The sequence below is a fragment of the Nicotiana sylvestris genome, chromosome 6 (assembly GCF_000393655.2).
Source record: "Nicotiana sylvestris chromosome 6, ASM39365v2, whole genome shotgun sequence".
NCBI classification, from domain to species: Eukaryota; Viridiplantae; Streptophyta; class Magnoliopsida; order Solanales; family Solanaceae; genus Nicotiana; species Nicotiana sylvestris.
In genome coordinates this window covers 163,586,945-163,611,073 of record NC_091062.1, presented here as the reverse complement: position 1 = coordinate 163,611,073, position 24,129 = coordinate 163,586,945, and the positions used below count along the sequence as shown (strand labels likewise).

General features: G+C 36.0%; 3 protein-coding genes across 3 annotated transcripts; 1 reads left to right on the top strand and 2 right to left on the bottom strand.

The window, feature by feature from the left end:
* Positions 1–203: 203 nt before the first annotated feature.
* LOC104222556 (GATA transcription factor 26) lies at positions 204–6,534 on the bottom strand. The gene is made up of 8 exons (XM_009773801.2): positions 6,408–6,534; positions 4,637–5,002; positions 3,082–3,511; positions 2,663–2,735; positions 2,341–2,444; positions 2,000–2,183; positions 1,794–1,914; positions 204–804 (listed from the first exon to the last, which is right to left on the bottom strand). Exons 1-8 carry the CDS (start codon positions 6,445–6,447, stop codon positions 500–502), a joined length of 1,623 nt encoding a protein of 540 aa, XP_009772103.1. The 5' UTR covers positions 6,448–6,534; the 3' UTR covers positions 204–499.
* A 1,355-nt stretch (positions 6,535–7,889) lies between these two features.
* Positions 7,890–13,952, bottom strand: LOC104222566 (uncharacterized). The gene is made up of 3 exons (XM_009773810.2): positions 13,646–13,952; positions 11,504–11,614; positions 7,890–8,487 (listed from the first exon to the last, which is right to left on the bottom strand). Exons 1-3 carry the CDS (start codon positions 13,760–13,762, stop codon positions 8,278–8,280), a joined length of 438 nt encoding a protein of 145 aa, XP_009772112.1. The 5' UTR covers positions 13,763–13,952; the 3' UTR covers positions 7,890–8,277.
* Positions 13,953–16,393: 2,441 nt separating this feature from the next.
* Positions 16,394–22,939, top strand: LOC104222577 (putative glycerol-3-phosphate transporter 4). The gene is made up of 3 exons (XM_009773819.2): positions 16,394–17,679; positions 19,168–19,707; positions 22,422–22,939. Exons 1-3 carry the CDS (start codon positions 16,638–16,640, stop codon positions 22,457–22,459), a joined length of 1,620 nt encoding a protein of 539 aa, XP_009772121.1. The 5' UTR covers positions 16,394–16,637; the 3' UTR covers positions 22,460–22,939.
* The last annotated feature ends 1,190 nt before the right edge of the window (positions 22,940–24,129 follow it).

The following is a 24,129-nucleotide window of genomic DNA, read 5'->3' as shown; positions in this document are numbered from 1 at the left end:
TGCTTTAGTTTCAACTGATGTAAATTATGTACTGAAACTATTTTGAATGGAAGTAACCAACCATCTTGTGTGCAAGATGAGACTTTATTTGTAAGGCCACACGCATACTTGGAAGGAGCAAGAACTCAGTTCCCTCCACTTTGACATGTCATTTGTCTTTTTGGAGTAACTTCTTCATAAATAAAACCAACAGACAGAAGGGATGTCCCCAATTTAAGTTTAAAAACTTTACTGCATACAGACTCTGGAGTCTGGACATTGTCACCTTCACTGCATTTTCAGCTATATATTATACATTAATGTTTGTCAATCTTTACAAAAAGGAGCAAAAAGGGTGAACAACCACATCCATCCACTAAATCCAAAATTTTGTTTAATATATAGGTCCCAACTCTTTTCAGCAAATTACCATATGACTGATGTAGAACATACAGACACAATCATCTGATTTGGCGGGAGTAGCTTCGAGATGCCTTATGAAGAAAATGTGATAGTATTGCTAGGGACGTACAGCATGTGGGTATACAGAGCTGCTACTAGTGCTTGCTTGTGCAGCAAAACTTGATGTTGGTACCAAGAGTTCTGCCTGGGGGAAGGAGCTGTTGGATGGCACATCCAGCAGCAATTCCTGGTCAGAACTTCCATTTGCAAAATGGAGAGAATCCAGCATAGGAGAACTATTACAAGGCAAGGCAAATAGGTTTTTTGGACTAAAGCAAGAGCTATCGTTGTCTATTAGTTCCTTCTGCTCATAGCTGCTTTTCATAACCACCCTATTGGGGCTCTTCATTGCTTTCTTTGCACCTGAAGCGAAATGGCTTGAAAATTATTTTCATCTGAAATAGTGACATAGTCGAAGCACATACTACACATGGAAAATAGAGCTAGGGGATTTTTCCTCAAGAGAAAAAAATCTAGTATTCCCCCCATTGCACTCAAACGAAGTTTAAGCATTACTTAAGCTGGAGAAATTATGTGGCAAAGACACTAGATAAAGAGGAAAGCTAGACAAATTTGATGGACCAATGAAACAAAGTCCCCACATTCTTTATTCTTTTTTCCTTTTGGTGGCAGGTAACATAGCCAGAAGTGAGAGGACATTGATTTTGTACTGAATAAGTTGGAAGGCTTACCTAGTCTTATCAATCATGAATTTCACTACTACTTGCCTGTATACTACGGGATATATAATAGGATGGAGGATCTGTAGATATAGTTAAAAAGGAGAGGAAGAGAGGGGGGAGAGAGAGAGAGAGATGGACTTTTTCTTTTAACCCCTCCCCTATTTCCATCTTCCATTTCAATAGGTGAATGTCTCCTAACAGTTATCCAGCATGAACCAAGCCACCTCAAGATAGTAGGCCATGGAACTGAGCTTATCTTACAAGCTATGTGACAAAATGCAATGTCTAAATTAACTAGTTAAAGAATTTAGTCAACACAGGCCCGAAAACAAGGACACTAATAGATATAAAGATACCTTCCACATTTAAGATATTCTACCACTTCTTCTCATCGTCTATGATGCCACTTACTACCCCATGGAACCCTGGCAGATTACGAGAACAGAAATAATTGAATATGCTAGAACCATTCTTATGAATTGCTCAAACTTATTTAAGTCTTCACATCTAACTTCTTTGCGCTTTCTCTGCTTTGAGCTGTCACACGGGTAAAATTTGATCTCCTCTCACAATCGTCAGGTAAATATTTGCCTCGAAGAGAACAATTAAGTCCACCAATTAAGAGGAATTGTTGAAAGAAAAAAAAACTGAAAAAGAGAGGCAACCAACCTGCATACTTTGCATGATGCCCCTCCAATGGCCTCTTCACATTTACTGAATGACCTATGCCTATAGCGTTGGGCCCTCCTGCAACTTCAGAACCGTTGGTACTACTTTTACATTTAGTTTCCTAACACAAACAAGATTATCTTCAATAAAACTGCACTATATATTTAGAAAAGTAGGCATGCTCATAAAACATCAAAAGACCTAACCTTGAGAAGGTTATACTTTTCCACCCACTTTGATTTTGTTAAATAGCACAATATTAACCTCTTCAAGATCCTTAAGTCTTCTACTTTCACTCCTAACGAATTATCAAAAACACCTTCTGCGAGAAGTTTCTGGAAGGAAGACAAATTCTCCTCAAAATGAGAGCTCTCAAACATGCTTTTAAGACTGCAGATAGAGAAACCATAGAAACAAAATCAGCAATATCACAGAAGAAGAAAAACTTGACTCTAGGATTTTATTCTCAATAGTTCAGTGATGCTATATGTTATTAAGACTTCTGACAACGTAAAAGGAATACAAATATGAAGTAGATTGTATGAACCTATCTGGAGGCGCAAAAGAATCAACAGGAGCCAAGTATTTTAGTAGTTGCTGCTGTTCATCACTTGAGAAATGCCTCACGAACTCTTCATAATTAAGTACATCCTGAATCATATTTATCATAATCATATCAGTTTTGAAGTATTGCGGCGGAGTATTGCCTAGATCCACACTGTAAGAATTAACAATTGACAACATAGCCAAAATAAACTTAAAAGTGATTAAATTCATTGGGAGTTAGTGGGCCTTGTAGGAAGTATTCTACTGTTATATTAGATGAAACAAAAATTTATTCGTAATGAAATCAAGAGCTAGCAACAGACCTTCAGGTCTATATGGCACAGTGGTGAATTATGTTGTCCAAGAATCTGCAATTTCTCAAGCCGATCCTTATCCCTGCATTTCAAAATAAAATCAGAAGACGGAAAGCATAAATCAAGGTAAAGAACAGGGTTTAAAGCTGTTGGAATTGTGGAATTATTGTATGTAATGCCACCACAAGCTTACTGCACAATTAGCATTTGGAGTGAAGTATCATGTGGTGCATAGCATCTGTTGGTTCGATTATGTTATCTTCCTGATGCATATTGATTCTTTTTGTGCGGACAAATCTCATCTAACGTTAGCAGGATATTCATGCATTTAACACCTCATATCCATTTTCTTCCGGTCTAACACATGCAGCACCACCTTTATTTATCAAGACATTTTTGCATGCTATCAAGATTAATGAAGAAATCACCTTTTAATCTTGTCTTGTTCCATTCCCTGACTAGTAGGCTTCTTGATTCTCTCAGTACCCAGATTTGGTAAATATACACCCTTGTTAATATTTACAGGTGGGGTAGAAAATCGTGAATAAGCCTCATTTACATAATGTCGCTTGTTATCAACCGATAGAGAGCTGACTTCTGATTCTTCATCTCTACCTATGGAGTTCGGATGTCGAATAAGCACACTTCCATGTCCTATCTCAACAGAGACCATAGGCTTGTCACTAGCAAAAAGCAAATCCTCTTCAGAAGATCCAGAGAAGCATGATGATTGTTGTTCGTGTAGGATGGTATATAGGTCTTTAGTAAGCTTTTCAACTGAAGACTGCTTTGGACGACTTATGCAGGTTCTCTTCCTTGAAGGCACCGTTGTGTCCCATATGTTGGATTGGGCATGGCCTGATCGCACAATTAAGGGGAACGTATTTTAAGCAGCCATTGAAATCACCCAATTATGCAAGAATTCACTGAGCTTTGTGCTTCAAGTACATAGTGAAGGTTAGAACGCACAAGAAAAGTACAAAGAATAAACAAAGAACAGAAAAAAAATCAATAAACCCAATGTAATTCCACAAGGTGGGGTCGGGGTGGGTAGTGTGTACGCAGACCTTAAAGAACACAAAGGAGAAGGCTAGAGAATGCATATTGGACATGCAGTAGGGAATATGATAATTTTCGAAGTAACTTCTGAAAGGAGCAGAGGCGTATGCAGAATTTTTTTTAAGCGGTGTCAAAATTTAGAGAGGCGTACAAATGAAAAAATTACTTTAATAAAATTATACTTTAGAAAAACACAATTCAAATATAGTAGTACAGTTCTCCCCCACGAACTTTTATTTTTATAAAATGTACTCATAATAGACTCAGTACAAACATAACCAAAAAAATCTATATAAGGCAGCAAACATTTACTCAATGACGCTGCTTCTTTCAAACAATTTCCAGAAGAATACCAAAATATTACGAAAAAAATTGTTAAAACTGTGGGGAGTCGAACGTTTGACCACAAGCAGAAACTGGATTACTTCACCAACGGACCAATATAGTTGTTAACTCAAGTTGTGCCATTTATTTATTTAGACTACATTTTCTTTTTCAGATTATTTACATATATATTAATAAATAAAAATTTCCGGCCAAGCGGTGTCGGATGACACCGCTTGGCTCAACGTGCCTCCGCCCCTGGAAAGGAGAAGATAAATGACTAGATTTTTTTTAAAATGTAACGAAAATAGAAAGGTCTTAGATTTTAGCACTAAAGTTTCAATTTCAGAAAATGCAGCCATACCACAAAAGAAGGTATATTTACCCTGAGGATAATATTGGCAATCCAACAAAAAGATGTAGAACAGAAACTATGAGCATCACCAAAAATGACTGCCTATAGAATTTTTCATAACAGCTAACAAGAAAAGGTATACAGGCACATATCGACATCTTAAAAAATCAAATTCAATCCAAAATCAAGCCTTTATAGTTTATTGGCTTTTCTGGAAACAGTGCCGGCATTAATAAATGAACTACCTGTCAAATCACTTGCTTCAGTACTACCAAATTGTGCACAGCTCTCCGTGTTTGAGATGGCAGAACCAGAACTTGACCTATTGCTTGTATCTTCATCTAAACCCTTAAGGAAACCCTGATTATAATCAGGAGGCGTTCTAACTTCAGTATTATCATGATTTTGCTTTCGTTTCAGCAGCTTTGGCTCTTTGTTTTTCAAAGACATGTGTTTGACTCTAGACACCCTATAATCCTCAAGATAATCAGGCTCTGCCCTTGCATGCAGAGGAGTATAATTTGCCAAGGTTCCTTTTGTTCTCCACCGAGATCCACATGCATTGCACAATATTGGCTTCTCTGGAGGCCCATTACGCCAAAGTGGGGTACCTGCAGCGATATGTTGATGTTAAAAGTGTTTCCCAAGTAGATAATGACGGAAGACTGAATGGTATCTGAATTGAATGTCCTTCTCAGAAAAGCAGAGAGCAGTACAGGCGGTATAGTTGGGTACTGCAATCTGCCGCGAGTCACTTAGAGTGCAAATTAATGGAATGATATACAAGCTTTCTTTTTCAAGTGGTTCAAGGTAAAATTAATACTAGCAGCTACTTCCGTGGACTTTTAGAAAGAAAAAACAACAAAAGGATAAAGAACATAACTGATAATTGTTGCATCAGAAGTGAACTAAAGAAATTCTTCGCGGTACAACAAGACAAACAATTAAGCCAAGACTAGAACACCATAAGGAGGAAAGAACTGGATTGAATTTGCACATCAAAAGGCACGGCATTGCATGAACTTTTAAAAGTATTTTCTTCGAGACATCATATTTACTAACAGAAAAATGTGATATCAGTAAGAACTTCCGGTAAATCCCAAGCCGAAGACACGGCTATAGGCAACCCAATCAGTTTCTCACCTCAGCTTGCGGAGCATATGTTACATATGTTGAGTACAAGCTAAAAAAAAGCTTTTCCCAATGTCAATGACTACTTTAAGTAGCACCAACACTGGAGAGCAAAGCCAACCTAAACAAGTCTTTTCTAGATAAGCTCAACTGTGACAGTTCCAAACGCAGTAGGTTATGCAGCAAAAGACTAGATAGGATTTCAAGAAGATATCTTTAAGTGAAGCATACAAATTTACTACATTTGCGATGTGTTGTTTCTGAGTAGAACAAATGGATATAGAATATTCAAATTGCCAATTGCAACTAGCTATCTGTAGTAGTTGATTGATTGATTTTGGTTGTTGAGAAAATATCTGAAGTTTATCAATGCAAAGATTAGTACATTTTTTACATTTAGAAAGGGAACAAGGAAAAGAAGTACAGGAAAAAAGTTTGGAAACATCCCCCAATTGCATTGGTTAAAAAAGGATTCAAATTGACCTCCAAAATTGCCTACTTGCTGTTAGACTATTTGCAAACATATTTTCCACAAAAGAGTTGATAATTGGCTAGTACATAACATAGTGATGAGGAAAAAGGAAAGGAATTCCAACTCAAACACAGTTTACAAATCTAGTGATTTAAGTGAATGTACAAGCACAACAACCTCTTAACAAATATTAAAATGAATAACAACACATATTACTCAATCATTTTTTATTGGTCAGTGATCTCTTGTTTTATGAAGCAACCAGCAAATGGTTATCCAGTTCCATAATTGAACAACTAAACTAATCAAATAAGAGTATTTACAGAGTGGGGAAAAAAGGAACAATTCTATTAGCTGAAAAAGACTGTTTTTTCATGGGTAAAGTAAAATACATTGAAGAAAGAAGAACTCACTTGTAACACCACAGTGATAGCAAGGTCCTTGCTTTCCCATCTGTGCAATTTCTTAATTCAAGAAAAATGAAATTTGAAAAGTATTTCTACTTTTGTTTTCTTTAGAAAATGAAAAATATTTATATAATATAAATATCTGTTCAATTATACTTTCAGTCTCTTATATTTTGTATATATGTTACTGGGTATCAAAGCTTCTCTGCAATGGACCCAAAGAAATTTGTGCAGGAAACACCAAAAACCCAACAAGACCAAGAAAAGTCTGTATATAAAAAGTCCCACAAAAAACCACTGAAAATAGCAAAAGTTATGAACAAGTAATGAAGGGATTAAAGATGGTTTTTTTTTTTCATCTGAGAATTTGTACAATCCAATGAAGAAAAGAAAATGAAGGAAGGTGAAATGTGAACGGAAATGAGGGTGTTGTGTTTCTGTGTGACCTCTTCTTCTTGTTATGTAATTTGTAAATGAAGTTAATAATATGTTTTGGCTTTCTTTTCTATTTCTTTTTTCTTTCTTTGGTATTTAAGCTTTGTGAAAAGTTCAATTCCCTCTTTATTTATTGAAATTAAAATGAAATTTATTTTCTTTTTTAATATTTAAATGGACTTTATGAGGTTGAAGAATATTATTGCTTATGTCCTTATTGACTATAGGTTATTCCTGATAACTACTACTAACATGTGGGTTTTTTTCAACCCTCACCTGCAAATTCTTCCAAAAAGAAAGATGACTAAAAAAAGAAAATTACCCTTTTATTTTTTGTATTCTCTTGCTAGTAATTTCTCTTAAAGTAAGGATCAAGATAATGATATTTTTAAGTTTATTATTTATGGTTTAGAAGAGCATGGTGTAAGAAATTAAAAGGAATAGAAAAGTAAAGGCAAGAAAACAATAAAAGAGGAGAAAGAAACAAAGAGAGTTTGTTTGAACCTTTTTATCAAACAAACATATTTATATTCTTATATGCTTTGTGATGAGTGATGACATGATGTTGATTACTTTAATATATCTGCAGTAGGTCTTCTGACCTTGAAGGAGCTTGATTTGGTGCAACCTGTGATTTAGTTATTGGTCTTCACATCCACATTTTTGACCGTCAGATCTTCTCCAAAGAGATCATTAAATAATGGTCCCACTCATGGCACTACACTGGTTCTCATTTTAATTAGGTCATCAACAAAATGGCTATTAGCAATCACTATTTATGTTACACATACTCGAGACTAGTGATGTGAACAAACTTTTTTCTAGTTTGAACTCTAGCTTTTCCTTGATAATAAGGCGTGCGATCGATATCAACTCTCGCTTTTCCAATTGAGTTGCAAAGGATCAACAAAGGTAATGAGATGTCTGAAGCATCCAACATGAAATGTATGTAATATCTTAAGAAAGAATAATTTGATGCAATGTCATGTTTCCAGTAAATCATCTTTGCATGTATGAGATTGAGTTGTTTTCTCATGAATTGTAGACTAATAATCCTTAAAAAACTCTATTATAATTGACATATTTCAAAATTTTCCTCATGTCTTCTGTAACAAACTCATCAGATACAAAGCTTCGCTGAAACTGAATGTGAAATGGTTTTTTACTGGAACCATTAACACTCTATGCTGGGAACGAGAAAATCCCATTGAGACAATGTATAAATTACAACAGAAATCATCCCTGGCAACTGAAATAAACAAACTAATTCCTACTTCTCTACTTGTTCCAAATTTATCAGAAGCTTTGGAAGGGCAGATCCTCCTCCCTTTTTGGATTGCCAAAACCATGCCAATCTAAAAGGCAAAACAACATGAATTCGTACTGTTCAATTTCAAGAACCATTTTATACTCTACAAAAGCATCTTTCTTCTGGTGGAATCTATGTAGATGCTTTATCTTGGCCATGTTTTTCTGTGACCACATTTTCTGCGCTTATTAGTTTCTCTGCCTGATGCTTCTCAAGAAAAGCTTGTTTCTGCAAGATATTCATCATCTCCTTTGTTCTATTCTCCTCTCCTTCAAGCTGCATTTTCACTATTGCTTCTGCTTCCTTGTTTATTGGTTTGAAGTAGTCATCAATAGCAGCCTCCTGAAAACATTCACCCATTTTTTCAAGCAATGAGTCCAGGTCAGATGATCAGCCATAACACCAGGAGGGGCGCATGACATCAGTAACAGTAATAGCAGGGGACTTTGAAGCCAACCCTACTCTGTAATAAGTTCCTAACACCTTGATGTCATAATACAACAAGTTAATGAAGCAGATGATAAAATGACGTAAAGCCAGCTTCTACAAAAGATATATGGAGAAACAGACAGAGTAATCGAGAACACTGTTGGGTACTATTGAAAATGGAAACATGTCAGTCATTAAATTAAAGGTCAGACAAAAACTATAGGAAGTCACTGGAGTAGCAAGTTGAAGATCAAGGTGACATTGATGAAGCAGCACAGCGGAAAATCCAGTCGCTAGGATTTACGAATGCACCAGAGACAGCTAAATAGCATAAGCACGAATTTAATGAGGAAGGACTTGAAGTTTTTTTTTTCCGGAGAAAGTAGGGGCTTGAAGGTTTTAGCAGTACAATCATGTAAAAAACAGCTTAGACCTATCAAGGACATGAACAAGTTGGTTCAAGATTCTTGGCTTGAGTGTACTGCCAAATACCAGCAATTTCTCAAGTTCAATCTCTTCAAAATAATAAATACTGCCTAGATTCAATTAACGATGACATGTATGCAGGAGGTTTCCTTGTAAATCAGGATTTTGGGCAATTAACAAGCACAAATTTGGACAGAGAAATCAGGTTTTCATTCAAAATCTAAGGTTTGGAATATGTAAGTTTGATATCTAGGTTAGCTACAATTTTCATTCAAAGTCAGGTTATATGATGTGCAGAAGAGGAATAGTTGATTTACAAACTCATCTAAATTCAAGAATTCTTAGAGCTAGGTAAAAACTTCAAATGCAGCCGAAAGCCACAAGTTAGTCTAGGTTGAAACCTGACAGAAAGTGGGCTAAATTAAGCTTAAGCTAAGTCAAAGCTGATTAGTCATCCAGCCAGTTGGCTTATTTGCATTGCATTCCATTTTCTTTCTCCTAGAGTTGGAAGTACAAATTCAGCCTTAAAATATGGAGTCTGGTGGTCCGAGAAAACAATGTTTTGAATCCCAGTCTGTACTCTGAAAGTAGAACCTTTTTATTTTGTGAAATTCATTCGAGTTGCCTCTGCCTGTGCCAGAAGGGAAGGGGGAGGCAAAGGAATCTAAACTCTCTGAAAAGAGCAACATCTAGAGGTGAAAGTTAAGAAAAATGAAAATAGTTGTGAGGAGGCTGGAAAGAAACAGTTTCTAGAGAGCATGGCATAGAGTAGGACAGCATGAAGAAGGTTTTGGAGAGGACAGAAGAGAAAAAGAACTGATAGTTTGGGACCTGGAAACTTTGCCAAAGGGATTCATTTTTTGGAACTCGACTAGACTGAAGACTAATAGCCTGTTTGGCCAAAAAAAAAAAAAAATTGGCCAAAAGTGCTTTTCTAGGCAAAAAATGCTTTTTTCAAAGTTAAGATGTTTGGCCAAGCTTTTAGAAAGAAAAATAATATTTTTGAGTAGTAACTTCATAAGAATAGTGAATTAGAAATTTGATTGGTTTGAGGATTTCGACCTTGAACTAGAAGAGGTTCTGTTTTCTTTGGACAGGCTTCCCTCAGCTCAGTCTTTTTAGTTCTTGAAGTCTTCATTGTATTAAGCCAACATAGACTCCATAGTAGTTTCACTGATAGGTATAGTAATAAAGGATTCCTGGCGTTGTAGGCACTAGAATGGAGTCCTTTATTTTGTCAAAAGCTCTCTGTTCTCCTTTCTTTACAAAAGTGGATTCGAAAGCGCAAACAAAGCAGCAAGAAGAAAGCCTAAAGGCACAATCAAGGGAAGGCTCGGACAGCTGCCCTTTTCTGAGAAAAAAAAAGGTCGCTTCTTCCAAAAACACTTTTTTGAAAAACACTTTTGAAAAAAATACACTTAGAAGCACTTTTTAAAAGCTTGGTCAAACACTAATTGTTGCTCAAAAGTACTTTTCACATTAATTAGTCAAACACAAACTGCTTCTCACCAAAAGTACCTTTTGAAAAAGCACTTAAATAAGTTGATTTTAGAAGCTTAGCCAAACAGGCTATAAGAGACATGGAAGCAGCATTACATTATATATTAGGCAAGGTTCTTTCATGTTTTCCATTTCTTCTTTGTAATAATGGTGGTGTCTAGGCCAATTTTCCTCCACCTTGACTATTCCACCGGGTACTTACTATGTTCTAAGTCCTATCACTATAGGTACCTAATAATTTTGCCCATCAAGTCTTAGGCAGATGGGAGATATCACCTAGCCTTTCTTACCTTTGACCACTAGGCCATATCTTTGGATCTTAAGGTTCTTTCAATTTTTAGAATAGTTTTTCCACTCAATTTATTTACTCAATAAATTTCTGATTGTTATACCAACTTCCAATTTCCAAAACATATTTTCGGAGCACCTTTCAGAATCCTGTTTCTTGCTTTAAAAAGTTTTTATTTGTTAAGGACCTATGGCAAACGACAATCCCAACTCCCAAGGCTCAATATCTATTAGCATGACTAGTTTGTATTTAGAGCACAGGAAGAAACAAGGTCTCAGAGCCTCTCAATGAGTTCTACTGAAAGTGATCTATGAGCACAGAAGTCAGATTTTCTCAGCTGTTAATTGCCAAGACTTCCTCCCAAGCTAGTTTTCAAGATGTATTAAGCTTGTTTTCTGGATATACTCCGAAAAGCGAATTCGTACTAAGGTAAAATAAGCATGGTCGCAGGATATTAGGCGAATTGCTCATTAGGATAGCTTTATAGTTTTGTGGAATAGATCCGACATCCTCTTCAAAGTTGACCTAACACTACCTCCTTTGCAAATTATACAAACAATACCTAGAAGAGCAGAACATTATTAAAGAATTATACTCAGGACCACCAAGTAATAGTTCATCAGCATGCTTCTGAATTAAACAGGAATATAAACAAAAGTCTTCAATGGAAGCAAGTTAACAACAGGGTAAAATTCAAGAAAATTGTGAACTCACAGTCTCCTCTAGCTTCTTATTCAAAGCTTGCATCTCTTCCACCATGCGCCTAACTTCTGACAATATCATTTGTTCAGGAACCTTCCTTATTGCTGCCTTCCTCTCCTCCGCCTGTTCAGACATCACAAACGAAGAGATAGAGATAAAAGATTAAGAGTGTAGAACCGAATGGCAAGCACTACTTCCAATCTATCCATTAAACCTTTTAAATCTATCGACTTTCTTCATGGTCTCTCCTTACAGCTTGTTTGGATGATTGTTCCCCATTGTATCGTATTGTATTGTTATCCCAAAATAATGTTTGTTTTGATTGTTTCATTAAAATTGGTTGTATTGTATTGTTAAATCTATTGTTCCGGAACAATGAAAAGTCCTCTTTTTAGAAACAACCGATTTGGTGTGATGGGATTGTTTCCTATTTTTCTTTTCAATTATGCCCTAACTTATTACTCCACAATTCTATTTTACCTTTTACCTTTTTTTCTATTTTAACTCCAAATCTCCAACCTATAACCTACTTTATTTTTTTCAAGAACTTCTGCCACCAACGTTAAAGATGTTTTGCCGCCTTCTGTTTTATTTTTTCTACTAATTTGCTTTTAACTCAATCCTAATTAGTTGTGCTCCTTCATTTTGCCTTCTTCTGTCTCGCTCCTTTGTTCTGCTTTCTTAAGGTGTTTTGACTTATTCTGTTTTATTTTTTAAAATTATTTTTATGCATAATTTTAATAAATTTAATATTTAAACAATTGAGAGTATTTTAGTCAACTTATCAGTTACAATACAGTACGATACAGTCAAACCAAACAGCAAAGTATTATTTAACAATAACAAACAGTACAATCTATCCAAACATTGTATTTATAAAACGATACGATACAATACAATACAATACCATTATAAAACGACGGGAAACAATGATCCAAACAGAGTGTTAGTAGTTGTACACCCAAGAAATTATCCAAATGTCCAAGCCACAGGCACATGCACAGTTCTTTTATATTGACAAGTAGAGGGTTTTGGCAAAGAGAATATAAGCCCAAGGTATCATCAAGGGGCAAACCAGTTTGTAGCCACAGGCATCAGCAGCACTCCTTCAAATTTTGGCATCTGTGTTTGCGTTGTGCTTGGTGGGGGAGGCGAAATATAAGTTAAGTGCTGAAGTTGCTATATTTAATTTTTTACATGCTTTATATATTTTGATAATAGTGGTGCCTGGGCTTGAGTTGCTATTAAACCAATACTAGTTAATTTACATGTTAATAACTAGCAGATTGTTTCTCTAGAAAATTGCTTTCATACAGCATTTGGAAAAGACCCCACATCAAAAGAACCTAGATGCTTAACAGAAAATGAAGCTTGTCACCTGGAATAACAGATATTAGCATCAAATTTTTGCCACCTGGAATGCTATAACAAACTGTGCCTCAACATCTCTGACCCAATAGTCGAAAATATGTATACAAGCTTTACAGATGCTAAACATTCAGTTTGCATAAACTACAAATATATGTGCGATACACAAATATAAGCACGAACTGGACATGGATTGAAAAGGGTACCATGACTGCATTGGTGATTTAAATTGGATGTATCACCCAAATAAAGCTAGTTGGTGACAGCTTATCACTACAGATAAGATCACATCCTTATTATGGCATCAAGTACTAAAAAAAACCCCACACAAGACTAACTTATGTCAGAACACTAAGCAGTCTGCCCCCAAAAAAAAGATTACTTTTGTGTGACTAACCCCCGTTAATTAACCATATAATGCAACAAATAGCAGAAACTTCTACATTTCTTTTTCTTTTTTCCGTTAAAGCTTTGTTTTTTTCCAATCCAACTTAACATTTTCAAAAAGTTACAGCTTGGACTGATAACAAAATGCTGATACAGTCTGCTCAAACCAAAGATCGCAGTTAGTCAACTACACCTCGATCCCAATTAATTAAAGTCAGCAATACGATTCCTCTGTATAGATTCCGCTATATTTAGGTGCATTTCATTCCGATACGAAATTATTGTTGGAAATATAAAAATATATGACATCTGAACGTAACAATACACAACCGCCTATGTAATTCAACAGAGAACCAGATTTAGCAATAAGAAATGTGAAATTTAAAATTGAGAAATGACCTGTTGAAGGCGTTGTTGCATCTGTAATCGATAAGATCGGATTCGACGCTCTTCGTAGCCTGAAAGAACCCTAATATAGAACATTGCTTTCCTCCCAAATTCGAGAAGCTTCTTCATCTTAGGTAATCAAGTTTCAGTTTCCAATATTTCCAGAAAGCGTGAAATGATTAGCAGATTTATTTTTTTCACGTTTGAAGAATTGGATTCATAGTCGAGCTGAAGCTGAAGAAGCCTCACATTCAGTTGTTGCTCGGCTGCGTTTCGTGCGTGCTTTTGGTGAAAATTCAGAAAATTACTTATTTTCTAGAAATTCTTTTGCGGAAAAAATGAGAAAAATAGTCTCTTATGTTTGGCTTGGGTTTAAAATAATCCCTCAAGAATACACTTGAACTGTTTTGGTCCTTTAATTTGCAAAAGTTGAGTAATTTAACTCCGTCAATTATATTACATACTCTATCTCTAGTAATTGAGTGATGATTCTCTAACTAGGGCATGGCTTCAGAAAGCTCAACATTAGTCATTTGTATGATTCTCTACATGATTGTGAACTATGCAACGAAATTATTTCAATGACAATTGAGTCAAACGATTAAATTAGAAAAATGTTGAGGTAGAAAGATAAATTTACTTAAAATACAAAGAATTCAAAATTCCATGAAAAATATGAGATTACGAGAAGCGGATCTCTATCACTTTTAAACGGATAAGATGAAAAACATTTGTAATTAAAATTGGCTAAAGTTTAACTACATTTCAACTAATGGTTCAACATAAAAAAGATGACCAATAAGTGACCAATCCGCACCTTTTTTACAAATATTAAGAGGTTGAAATTGGTTTGGCAACAGGTGGAATAATGGATTAACAATGAAAATAAGGACCTAAACTTTTTTTTTAATGTAGCAGAAGAAAAAAAAGTAAAATTTATTGATATTTGATGCGTCATTGACATGACTCTAACATGTCTCACGTGTGTATCACCTAACTAAGAAACTGATATTATATATTTTAGGATAATATTAATTTCACTTAAAATAAGCATGGGAGGTAATAAGTAGCTCGTGAAGTTTCAATATTTAAATAATTTTCTGTACACAATTTAATGGACAACTTATATATTTTCATAGAAGTAATCAAAATGGAATTTGACAAATTGAGTTCACATTCCTTATTAAACTTAACTGGCATGTACATTTATTGTAAAACTGTAACCAGCTGCACAAATATATCTTTTGAGATACTCATACTCCCAAGTCCTTACAAAATGTACGTACTGATTATAGAAAGGCGAAATACATAAACGCTCTTGTTAAGTTATCCTCAACGATCAACTGAACATTTCAACCGAACTATTTTTTATTTTAACACTTTAAGTAACTATTAAGTAGGTCAAATAAGCATCTGGGTACAACAAACTATATGTGTGAGTTGCACTTGCCAATGAATATCAAATAGACCAATCAAAAAATGGCACGTGTAATTTTGCCATAAAAATTTGACATACATAATTAACAAAAAAAAACATTTAAAGAAGAAAAGAAACTTTCTTTACCATCTCCTCTCTCATTTTGACATACCAGCTCGACTCCTCTCTCCCTCCATTTCTGCCGCCTCATCGCCACCAATCGCTGCCTCCGAAGGTGACGACCGGCTAGGCGGCGACCTCCTCTTCAACCACAACCACCCTTTACTCTTCTCCCCTCTCCTCCCCCCCGTCACTGTTCTGTCAAGGCAGAACCCTCACCAGTAGGCCTTCAAACATCGGTGAGATCTACAAAGTTAGTGACCCCATTAAAACCGATCGACTTTAGATAGAGACTTTAGATATATCCAAATTTGGCCGAAGATATGCTTTTGCGTTATGTTTGTGGACTGTTTTTCGTGAATCTAGATGGATCTACGTTTTTCCAACGACCCCTTGCTTATGTCCTTTTTATTGCTCTAAATGTTCCCTTATGTTGATAATTAAGAACCAATTCCCACAAATTGATAATACACTACAATAATAACAATAACAACATACTTAGTAATATCCCACATCGTGGGGTCTGGGAAGTATAGTGTTTATACAGACCTTACCCCTACTTTACGAGGATAGAGAAAATTGATAATACACTGAAACTAACAAATTGATAATTGATATTAAAAAATTGAATCTTGAACAAAACTCCATCATAAATTCTCTTCTATTGTAATTCAGTTCAACCAGCTAGTATATGTTAAATTGTATATTGAAGTGAAGGTATGGTGGAAAGGAATGAAACAAAAGGAAACTAAACACGAGAAAATGGAGGCAGAGGTGATTTAGGGTAAAGGAGGGTATCGAATGGTGGAGGAGAAGAAAGTGTGAAAATTAGGGGGGATTCATATTATTTTAGGAAAAAAAAAAAGAATAAAATCTAACTTTAAGTGGGCCACTCGCGTCTCACAGTGCATTTCAATGGGACTAACATGGTCGAATGTTTAGAATTGGGCTCAATGTTGAGGCGTTCATGTATTTCGCCTTAATGAAAACCAAAATATTGTATCAATTCTTGGAACTATAAAAGCCAATGTATAACCAAAATCAGCCGCCATTTTAATCTCTTCCTGCACGACGGAGCGTTAAGCCATTAGCCATGCAGTAAATGAAGACAAAACTGAGGTGCCACGTGACGATCCTCACGGGCCTTTCTTTTAGGTCCCTCAACGGTTTTGCGTGGCGCCGAACCATTACCCTGACCAGAATTTCAAAACCGACACGTAGCATTTTCCCTTGCTTCACGTCATCTCTCTCTCTCTCTCTCCCGCCACCCTTCCATTTCACACACACACAATTGGAGGAAATTATGGGTGAATTCCCCGAAACTATGTTTCCCTATCTGAACCCGCTTTAGTGAATTTCCTGTCTTTCTGCAAAATCTCTGTTCTATCAAAAAAAAAAAAAGAAGTTTTTGTCTCTGATCAACGTGGATAAGGTGAAATTTGAATTGATTTCTAGGGTTTTTACGAAATGGCAGGTAATAATGATGTAATGAAAGGAAACCCACCTGGGATTTTGCTCATAAGAAGCATGAGAGGTAAAGATTGGAGTCTAAAGACGTATAAATACGTAGTTTTGTTGATCACGTTCATAGCTTATACATCATATCATGCTTCAAGAAAACCCAGTAGTATTGTCAAGAGTGTTTTACATCCACACCCATTTCTCAACATAACAGTTTCAAATCCATGGCCTATGGGTCCAGTTTTCCTAAAGAATGAAACTTTGGGTCCTATTGATTTGTTTCATTCAAAAAAGAAAGGCTGGGAACCTTTTAATGACGAGGATGGTACGTCGAAATTAGGGGAAATTGATGTTGCATTTCTTGCATGTTATTCAATAGGAATGTATGTGGCTGGACATTTAGGGGATTCATTGGACCTAAGGTTGTTTTTAACAACTGGTATGGTTGGAGGTGGCATTTTTGTGGGGTTATTTGGTATGGGTTATTTTTGGAAAATACATGCTTTTTGGTTTTACTTGCTTATGCAAATGGTTGCTGGGTTATTTCAGGCTACTGGCTGGCCTTCTGTTGTTGCTGTTATTGGTAATTGGTTTGGGAAAAGGAAAAGGGGATTGATTATGGGTATTTGGAATGCTCATACCTCTGTTGGGAATATTAGTGGATCCCTTATGGCTGCTGGTGTTTTGGAACATGGATGGGGTTGGTCTTTTATTGTTCCAGGAGCGTTTATATTTTTCGCGGGGATAATTGTGTACTTGCTATTGCCTGCTTATCCAGAAGATGTTGGATTTCCTTGTCCTAATCGTCCGTCGTCTGTTGAGGATTTGTCTGTGACTAATGATGAAGAAGCTCAGACAGTGAAAGAAAATATGGTTGAAAATGGACATGACAATGTCCGTCGGCATGGTTCAGGAAATAGGAGAAGTGTTGGTCTTCTTGATGCTTGTCTAATACCAGGAGTGATTCCATTTGCACTGTGTCTTTTCTTCTCAAAGTTGGTAGCATACACATTTTTGTACTGGTTGCCGTTTTACCTTAGTCAAACAGGTATCGCTGCTTGCATTTATGAATTGTTTGCTATATTTGGTTCTTTGTGTGTGATAGGCATCGTTCTGAAGCATTAAAGATGTCCTAGAAGCCTACAGATTGCAACAATTATCTAAAATGGTATTACCTAGGTTTGAAGTTCGTGATTGCTAGTTTTTCCACTTGCAAGTTCCTTAATAATTTTTGTTTATGTGAGATATTTAGGAGTGTACATTGCTGATAAGGTAGGGAATTTTGATAATGGAGCTTTTGAGTGTTGAAAGAGAAAAGATTCGTGTACTGTCAAACCTCTCTATAACAGCCTTGTTTGTTCCGAATATTTTTGGATGTTATAGCGAAGTGCTATTATATAGAACATATAATATAATATAACATGAAAATTGGTTCCGGAAAAGCTTGGCTTTTATAGTGAAGTGTTGTTATATAGTGATGTTGTTATAGAGAAGTCTGACTGTATCTGTTGTAAATATCTTGAATGTAGTTGCTGCTGGTAACTCTGATTATTCCTTAGGGAAAAATACATGATCCATCTTTTCTAACTCTCAATCTGATTAAGGAGCATGGCATCTTTAAACATTGGAACTGCAGTGCAGTCTATGCTTCTAACAGCAAATCAGAGATGCTGATCGTATTCTTCACTTTGCTCTATTTACATTGCATACAGGAGTGCCTCTTCTCCTTAACTAATCAGTTTCTCCTTTCCCTTTTTGGTGAAATCCCAAAAATGATGAGCACCCGTACAGGACAAGGGCCAGGTTACATCAGTATACCAACATATGTAGAATATCCACAAGCTCATTAGTTCTGGCCTGGCTAACAAACTATACTGACACTACATTCTAGTGCACAATGGCTTATAGATAAGTGAAAAGCTGCAAAGTACCAGACTTATATACATGTTTTAAATAATTTGAAGGTGTCATATGAGTCTGTTTGAACTTCCGATTATGCAGATATTAGTTTGAGGATTCACTAGTTTAAGGTAAGATGCATATCAGAAAATCCAAAAGGCTGTACCTAAGCAAACTGCAAAACTTCCTTGAAGGATTGCTGGCAATGTAGTGTGTTCTAGTTCAAATTCATAATTTATAAGTCTAAAAGACAGAGAAAAACTGTATGTTATGATGATGGATACCGCGGCTTCATAGCTGTTAAGGTTCACTTCTTGATTGAAGCTTGTTAGAAATGCTTGTTGATTATATACTTGCTTTGACATCAAGTGTTTCTTGGGTGCTAACAACTTAAAGGAACAGTTCCCCATTTTTTACACTTGTTCCCCTTATCTTTTAGAAGTGTTGAAGATATAAAAATCTACGCGATGGACAACTACTTAGCATAATTATCTTTTTGTTTGGGACGAGACTCAATTTCCATTCTACTTTGAAGATTCATTGTCAGTATTTTTATTTTTATTTTTATTTTTTTGTAAATTTCCATGTGATATCATGGTCATGTTCCTAATCTTGGTTCTTGATAATCTCTTTACAGCTATAGGGGGAGAGTATGTTTCAGTGAAATCTGCTGGGAATCTCTCTGCTTTGTTTGATGTTGGAGGTATAGTTGGTGGAATTCTAGCTGGACATCTATCCGACAAGCTTGATGCTCGTGCTACTACAGCAGCCAGCTTCATGTATGCAGCAATTCCTTCTATGCTTTTGTATCGCAAATATGGAAGTGCATCAAAGCTCATGAACATTTTGCTCATGATGATAGCTGGGTTGTTTGTCAATGGACCTTATGCGCTTATAACAACTGCAGTGTCAGCAGATCTGGGTACTCACAGCTCCTTGAGAGGAGATTCTCGAGCACTAGCAACAGTTACTGCCATTATTGATGGTACTGGATCAATGGGTGCTGCTCTAGGTCCTCTTTTGACAGGTTTTCTTTCAACAAAAGGATGGGATGCAGTTTTTATAATGCTTGTTGTTGGTGCACTTAGTGCTGGTCTTCTTTTATCTCGTTTGGTCGTTTCTGAACTGAGCGAGAAGTTCTCTAAACAGCTACCCTATGGACAACACAACAGCGGAGGTAACATTTGTCTCCATTTGTGTCTCTGTTTTCCATTTTGTCTTTGTTCCACCATGCTTATTTCATTGGCATGCTGATTTTAAAATTGGAGCAGCAGGACAAAATGAATTAGACGCTTTTTGTTTTTTAATCCAGTTCACAGCAAGAAAAGTAGCTTGCAGTAGTGTTTTATTGATATGTCTTGCTATGTTACCCTTACTCCAAGAAACAAGAAACAAGTAACACTGAATATTTCTATCATGTTGCCGTCTAAACTTGGTAACAATCTTTATTATCTGCTAGTGGTTTATTGTTGTCAAGTAAGGGGCAGCAGACTGTAGTGTTGATAAAGGTAAAGGAGGAATTTACATCTGTTCTAAGCAGAAGCTATGTCTGGCACTTTCAAACTCAAATGTACCAAGTGTATCCTTATTAGTTTTTTAGTTGGATTAGTTATTGACAGAAGATGCCTCTTTTTATCTTCTGAACAGGCCTACAAAGTCAAAATCTTTTATCCTTTTATATGAGTTTCTGTAGATAAAAATTCTAGTCTAGATGTTATAGCTTTATCCTTCTATAAAAAAAAAAAAAAGGCAGCCCGGTGCACTAAGCTCCCGCTATGCGCAGGGTCCGGGGAAGGACCGGACCACAAGGGTCTATTGTATGCAGTCTTGCCTGCATTTCTGCAATAGGCTATTTCCACGGCTCGAACCCGTGACCTCCTGGTCTCATGGCAACAACTTTACCAGTTACGCCAAGGCTCCCCTTCTCTTTATCCTATATAACTGATTAAAAATAAATCCTATATTAGATAATTTCTTGTTCCCTGGTATTCATGTTCAGAGCATATAGACTCCTTGAGTAAATCCTGAAGCTAGTGGAGTTTGAGACTTAAATATTAAATTTAGTAGGTCATAATCATGCTGTAGATCCCTATGCATGTGCGATGTATTGGGTCAGTAATATGCTATAGCATTTGCTGTGAAGAATGGAAATTTAAACACCACCTTGATTCTTGTGCTCTTACTCCAGAGCAGTAGTTCAGTCTGAGTTCTGTATACTGATGTACTCCTATATGATTATTATTTGCATGGGCTGAAGAAATTATCTTACCAATCAAACAATGATTATTACTTCTCCTTTTGTCTATGTTTTATCCAATCCCCTTCTATCTCACAATTAATTACCTATTTGTTCAATGTGAAAGTTACCACGCCTAATTGACTCCAGCTTCAAATGAATTGAGCTCCTCCTTCATGTGTATCGTGGACGCACATGAGGAAATGAAAATACAAGTATTATTTTCTTTTGTGCTCACTATATTTCCAGATGGAATTAAAATGCATCAATACTGCCAGATTGAGTTCCTGCCAGAATTGGACCATTCCTTTTCAAAAAAAAAAAAAAAAAAAGCATAATATACTTGCATGGTGAAGTGCATCAGAGTCTGCAGTGATGCGAATGGTTGATCTTACTTTGGCAAAAGTTTTTTTTTTGTTTATCTTTTGTCCATTTCCCCAGCCGGAATCTAATTCTAAGAGTTCGACACTTATGCAACTTGTATCCTATCCCCCCCCCCCCCCCGGGAAAAAACCCCCAAAAGAAAATAAAAGAAAAAAACCCATAAGAAAGATGGAATTAATGTATTACCAATGCATGAAAAGAATTAGGACATGGTGAAAGCTTACTGGTTTATATGTCTCCTTCCTTGTGCAGTAATTACAGATACCTTTGGAGTAGATTTACATCTTGCTCTGTGTTTTGAGAATCTTACTTCAGACATTGTCGTGTTGCTTCATCATTGCGTAATAATTATATGACAACAATGAAAAAGTTATTTCAAGCTATTAATCCTATCTGCATATCATTTTGCTACTAATACAGACACATAGCGTCGTCCTGGCAATGCCTATGATCAAGGTTAAATCCCTTCTACCTCTCTAGTTTCTGTACATATTTGCAATTTGAAGCACCTATAAAGCATTCATAGATATGTTCAATCCTGAACTTGCAGACATTTGTTTTAAGAAATTGTTATTTAGAACTTTTTAGGTGATTTAAACTTGCCAAATGAATCATACAGCTACTAAAGAATCCATCTTACTCTATACTTTGTTGCTTTTGTGCTATTACTACCGAGTTTCCTATGATGTGGGAGAGGAAGGATGAACTGACAGAAACACGGTTTAGATTCCTCTTCTTTGTGTTTTTGTGATGTCAATATTTGTAGTTCAAACAATGTTAAAGCCTCCAGCAAGTGTTGCAATCTCCAGAAACTCTTACGAGTTTTAAACTTACAGACTAAGTATGCTAGGACATGGTTCTATCATCTGGAAGTCTTTGTTATAAGGGGACCTCACAATTGGAAGTGCCAGCTGTTCATTTAAATTTTCATTTAAATCTTTGGAAATTGCGATTGTCTTGAAATTGATTCACTACGTGGTGTTAGTGTAAATGAAAATTTCTGACATATTCTAACATGCTATTTTGTGAGCCATTTATTTGTTTGCGATTTTGTGTAAGATGTTGCTGTTATCTGGTTGTCTATTGATAGTTCTGTATTTTGCCGAAGAGGGAGGGAGTCATTGTTTTGACAGTTTTTTCCACGTATTAATTCATTCCTTTTGGAGTATAATGCGTAGCTTGTTCTCCATTCCTCGATGATTGTAAGTTCTGCTTATAATTTTCAACATTTTGAATCAGTCTTAGTCTAAGAAAATTGCTTCTTTTTGCAGGTTCTGCATCTCAACCCCTTCTAAGTGACCAAAAATAAGGACTGGTCAGGCATCATCGTCTCAAGAAACATGGAGAAATGTTAGCAGATACAGGTACTACCTCTATGTGAAATGCAAGCAAAAAATCAAGATTATGAAACAGCCGCTGGAATCAACGGGACTCGCGAGGCCACTTTTTCATCAACATGGCCATTAATCTTTCTTTAATATGCTTTTATTTTGGCGATTTATGGGTGGTTTTGTAGCGCGTTGGAGTTGTTATTGCCCTGAACACAGTCTCTTGGTACATGTCTAAATGAAACAAAGGCATTTCTCTCACGAGGTTTTTCTGTTGCGGTTGTTGCTTGTTATCTGAGATATATGTTCAAGATTTAAGCAGACGTGTCTATTAGTTATACTACAGCTGATATTAGCTTTCTTCTTATTCCATGAAAGGAGACATGTTGATAAAATAAAGTGAGGCTAGACTATGTCTACATTCTATTCTTTTCTGAATGAGTTCCATTTTCAAAAGAAAACTGAGCATTGCATGTAGTTTTGCATAGGGTTCAAGCATTCCAGTAGAAGAAACGTTGTTAATGTATACCACCTCTAGAGTCAACTATTAGAACTCTCAACATCAAATTCAAGATCCTAAGACTTGTAAGTCTGTTGGCTCTCGTGCTAAAAAGGGATGAGAAAATACAATAAGAAATAGCGTAGAGAAGATGCAAGCTGTTCTTAGGCAAGTTTAACTGGCGTAAAACATTTAAGGAGAGACGAGTGATAGTCAAAACAAATACTCTTATAATTAAGAATTTTATATGTCATTCTTAAATGGCGTAAAATTATTAAAGACGATAATATGAATCAAAGGGAGTAAGACTTGCAGGGAGTGTCTGCAGACACGTCCAAACCCCACATTATTGGTGTTGTATTTAGGTTTGAAAAGCTTTTGTTTGGAGAAAAATGCGTATGTAAATTATTTTTCAGAAAATGTTTTTGTAGAATAAAAATACTTGTTTCTAGTTTTCGAAGAAAAAACTTCCTTTAACTTATTTTTTTGAGTCGGGGAAAGTATTCTGATCAGGATGGGGAACGAAGTAATTTTTAAGACAAAGATAGTCAGTTATCAATTTGGAAAAACTTTTCTAATTGTAGCTTGTATAATCCAAATGAGGCCTATTATAATCTAAATTTGATTGGATGAACGGGTTATGGACCTTAAAAGGCGTCTTTTCATAAATATATTATAATATTATCTTATATTATACTTCTTACTTGTTAATGTGCCACCACGTTTATGTCAAAATCAATTCCATTTTGATAAATATGACCAAAGTGGTATGCATTTACAACAGACAAAGGAGTGCTTAACCACAAACTTTGCAAAGTTTTGAGTAGACTGTCCTCTCTCTCTATATATATCCACCTTAAACAAATACCTCAGAACACAAACTTCCTCTAAAACCTTGTACATTCTATTCAAGAACCCTCTCTTGTGCTTCCTGTGAAAGAAGTCAAATTTTTTCACAAGAGAGTCATGGCCACATCATGTGTCATGTCAGTGCTCTCCCTTTCCTTTACATTTCTAGCTCTTTCTGCTGCACAAGAAACCACAATGCCACCTTCTAGCATGGCAGCCCCACCGACAATCGCCATGCCACCTTTTATGTCACCACCAGCACCAGTGGCATTTCCTCCAACAATGAGTCCTGGTCCATCAGTT

Coding starts and splice junctions, on each gene's coding strand:
- LOC104222556 (XM_009773801.2), bottom strand. CDS start 6,447: ATGGGAAAGCAAGGACCTTGCTATCACTGTGGTGTTACAA. Junction 2,445..2,662: donor TGTGCCATATAGACCTGAAG/GTCTGTTGCTAG, acceptor AATATGATTCAG/GATGTACTTAATTATGAAGA. Junction 2,184..2,340: donor TCTTTTGCGCCTCCAGATAG/GTTCATACAATC, acceptor CTCTATCTGCAG/TCTTAAAAGCATGTTTGAGA.
- LOC104222566 (XM_009773810.2), bottom strand. CDS start 13,762: ATGAAGAAGCTTCTCGAATTTGGGAGGAAAGCAATGTTCTATATTAGG. Junction 11,615..13,645: donor TGCAACAACGCCTTCAACAG/GTCATTTCTCAA, acceptor ATGTCTGAACAG/GCGGAGGAGAGGAAGGCAGC. Junction 8,488..11,503: donor ATAAGAAGCTAGAGGAGACT/GTGAGTTCACAA, acceptor GAATGTTTTCAG/GAGGCTGCTATTGATGACTA.
- LOC104222577 (XM_009773819.2), top strand. CDS start 16,638: ATGGCAGGTAATAATGATGTAATGAAAGGAAACCCACCTGGGATTTTG. Junction 17,680..19,167: donor GTTTTACCTTAGTCAAACAG/GTATCGCTGCTT, acceptor ATCTCTTTACAG/CTATAGGGGGAGAGTATGTT. Junction 19,708..22,421: donor TGGACAACACAACAGCGGAG/GTAACATTTGTC, acceptor TTCTTTTTGCAG/GTTCTGCATCTCAACCCCTT.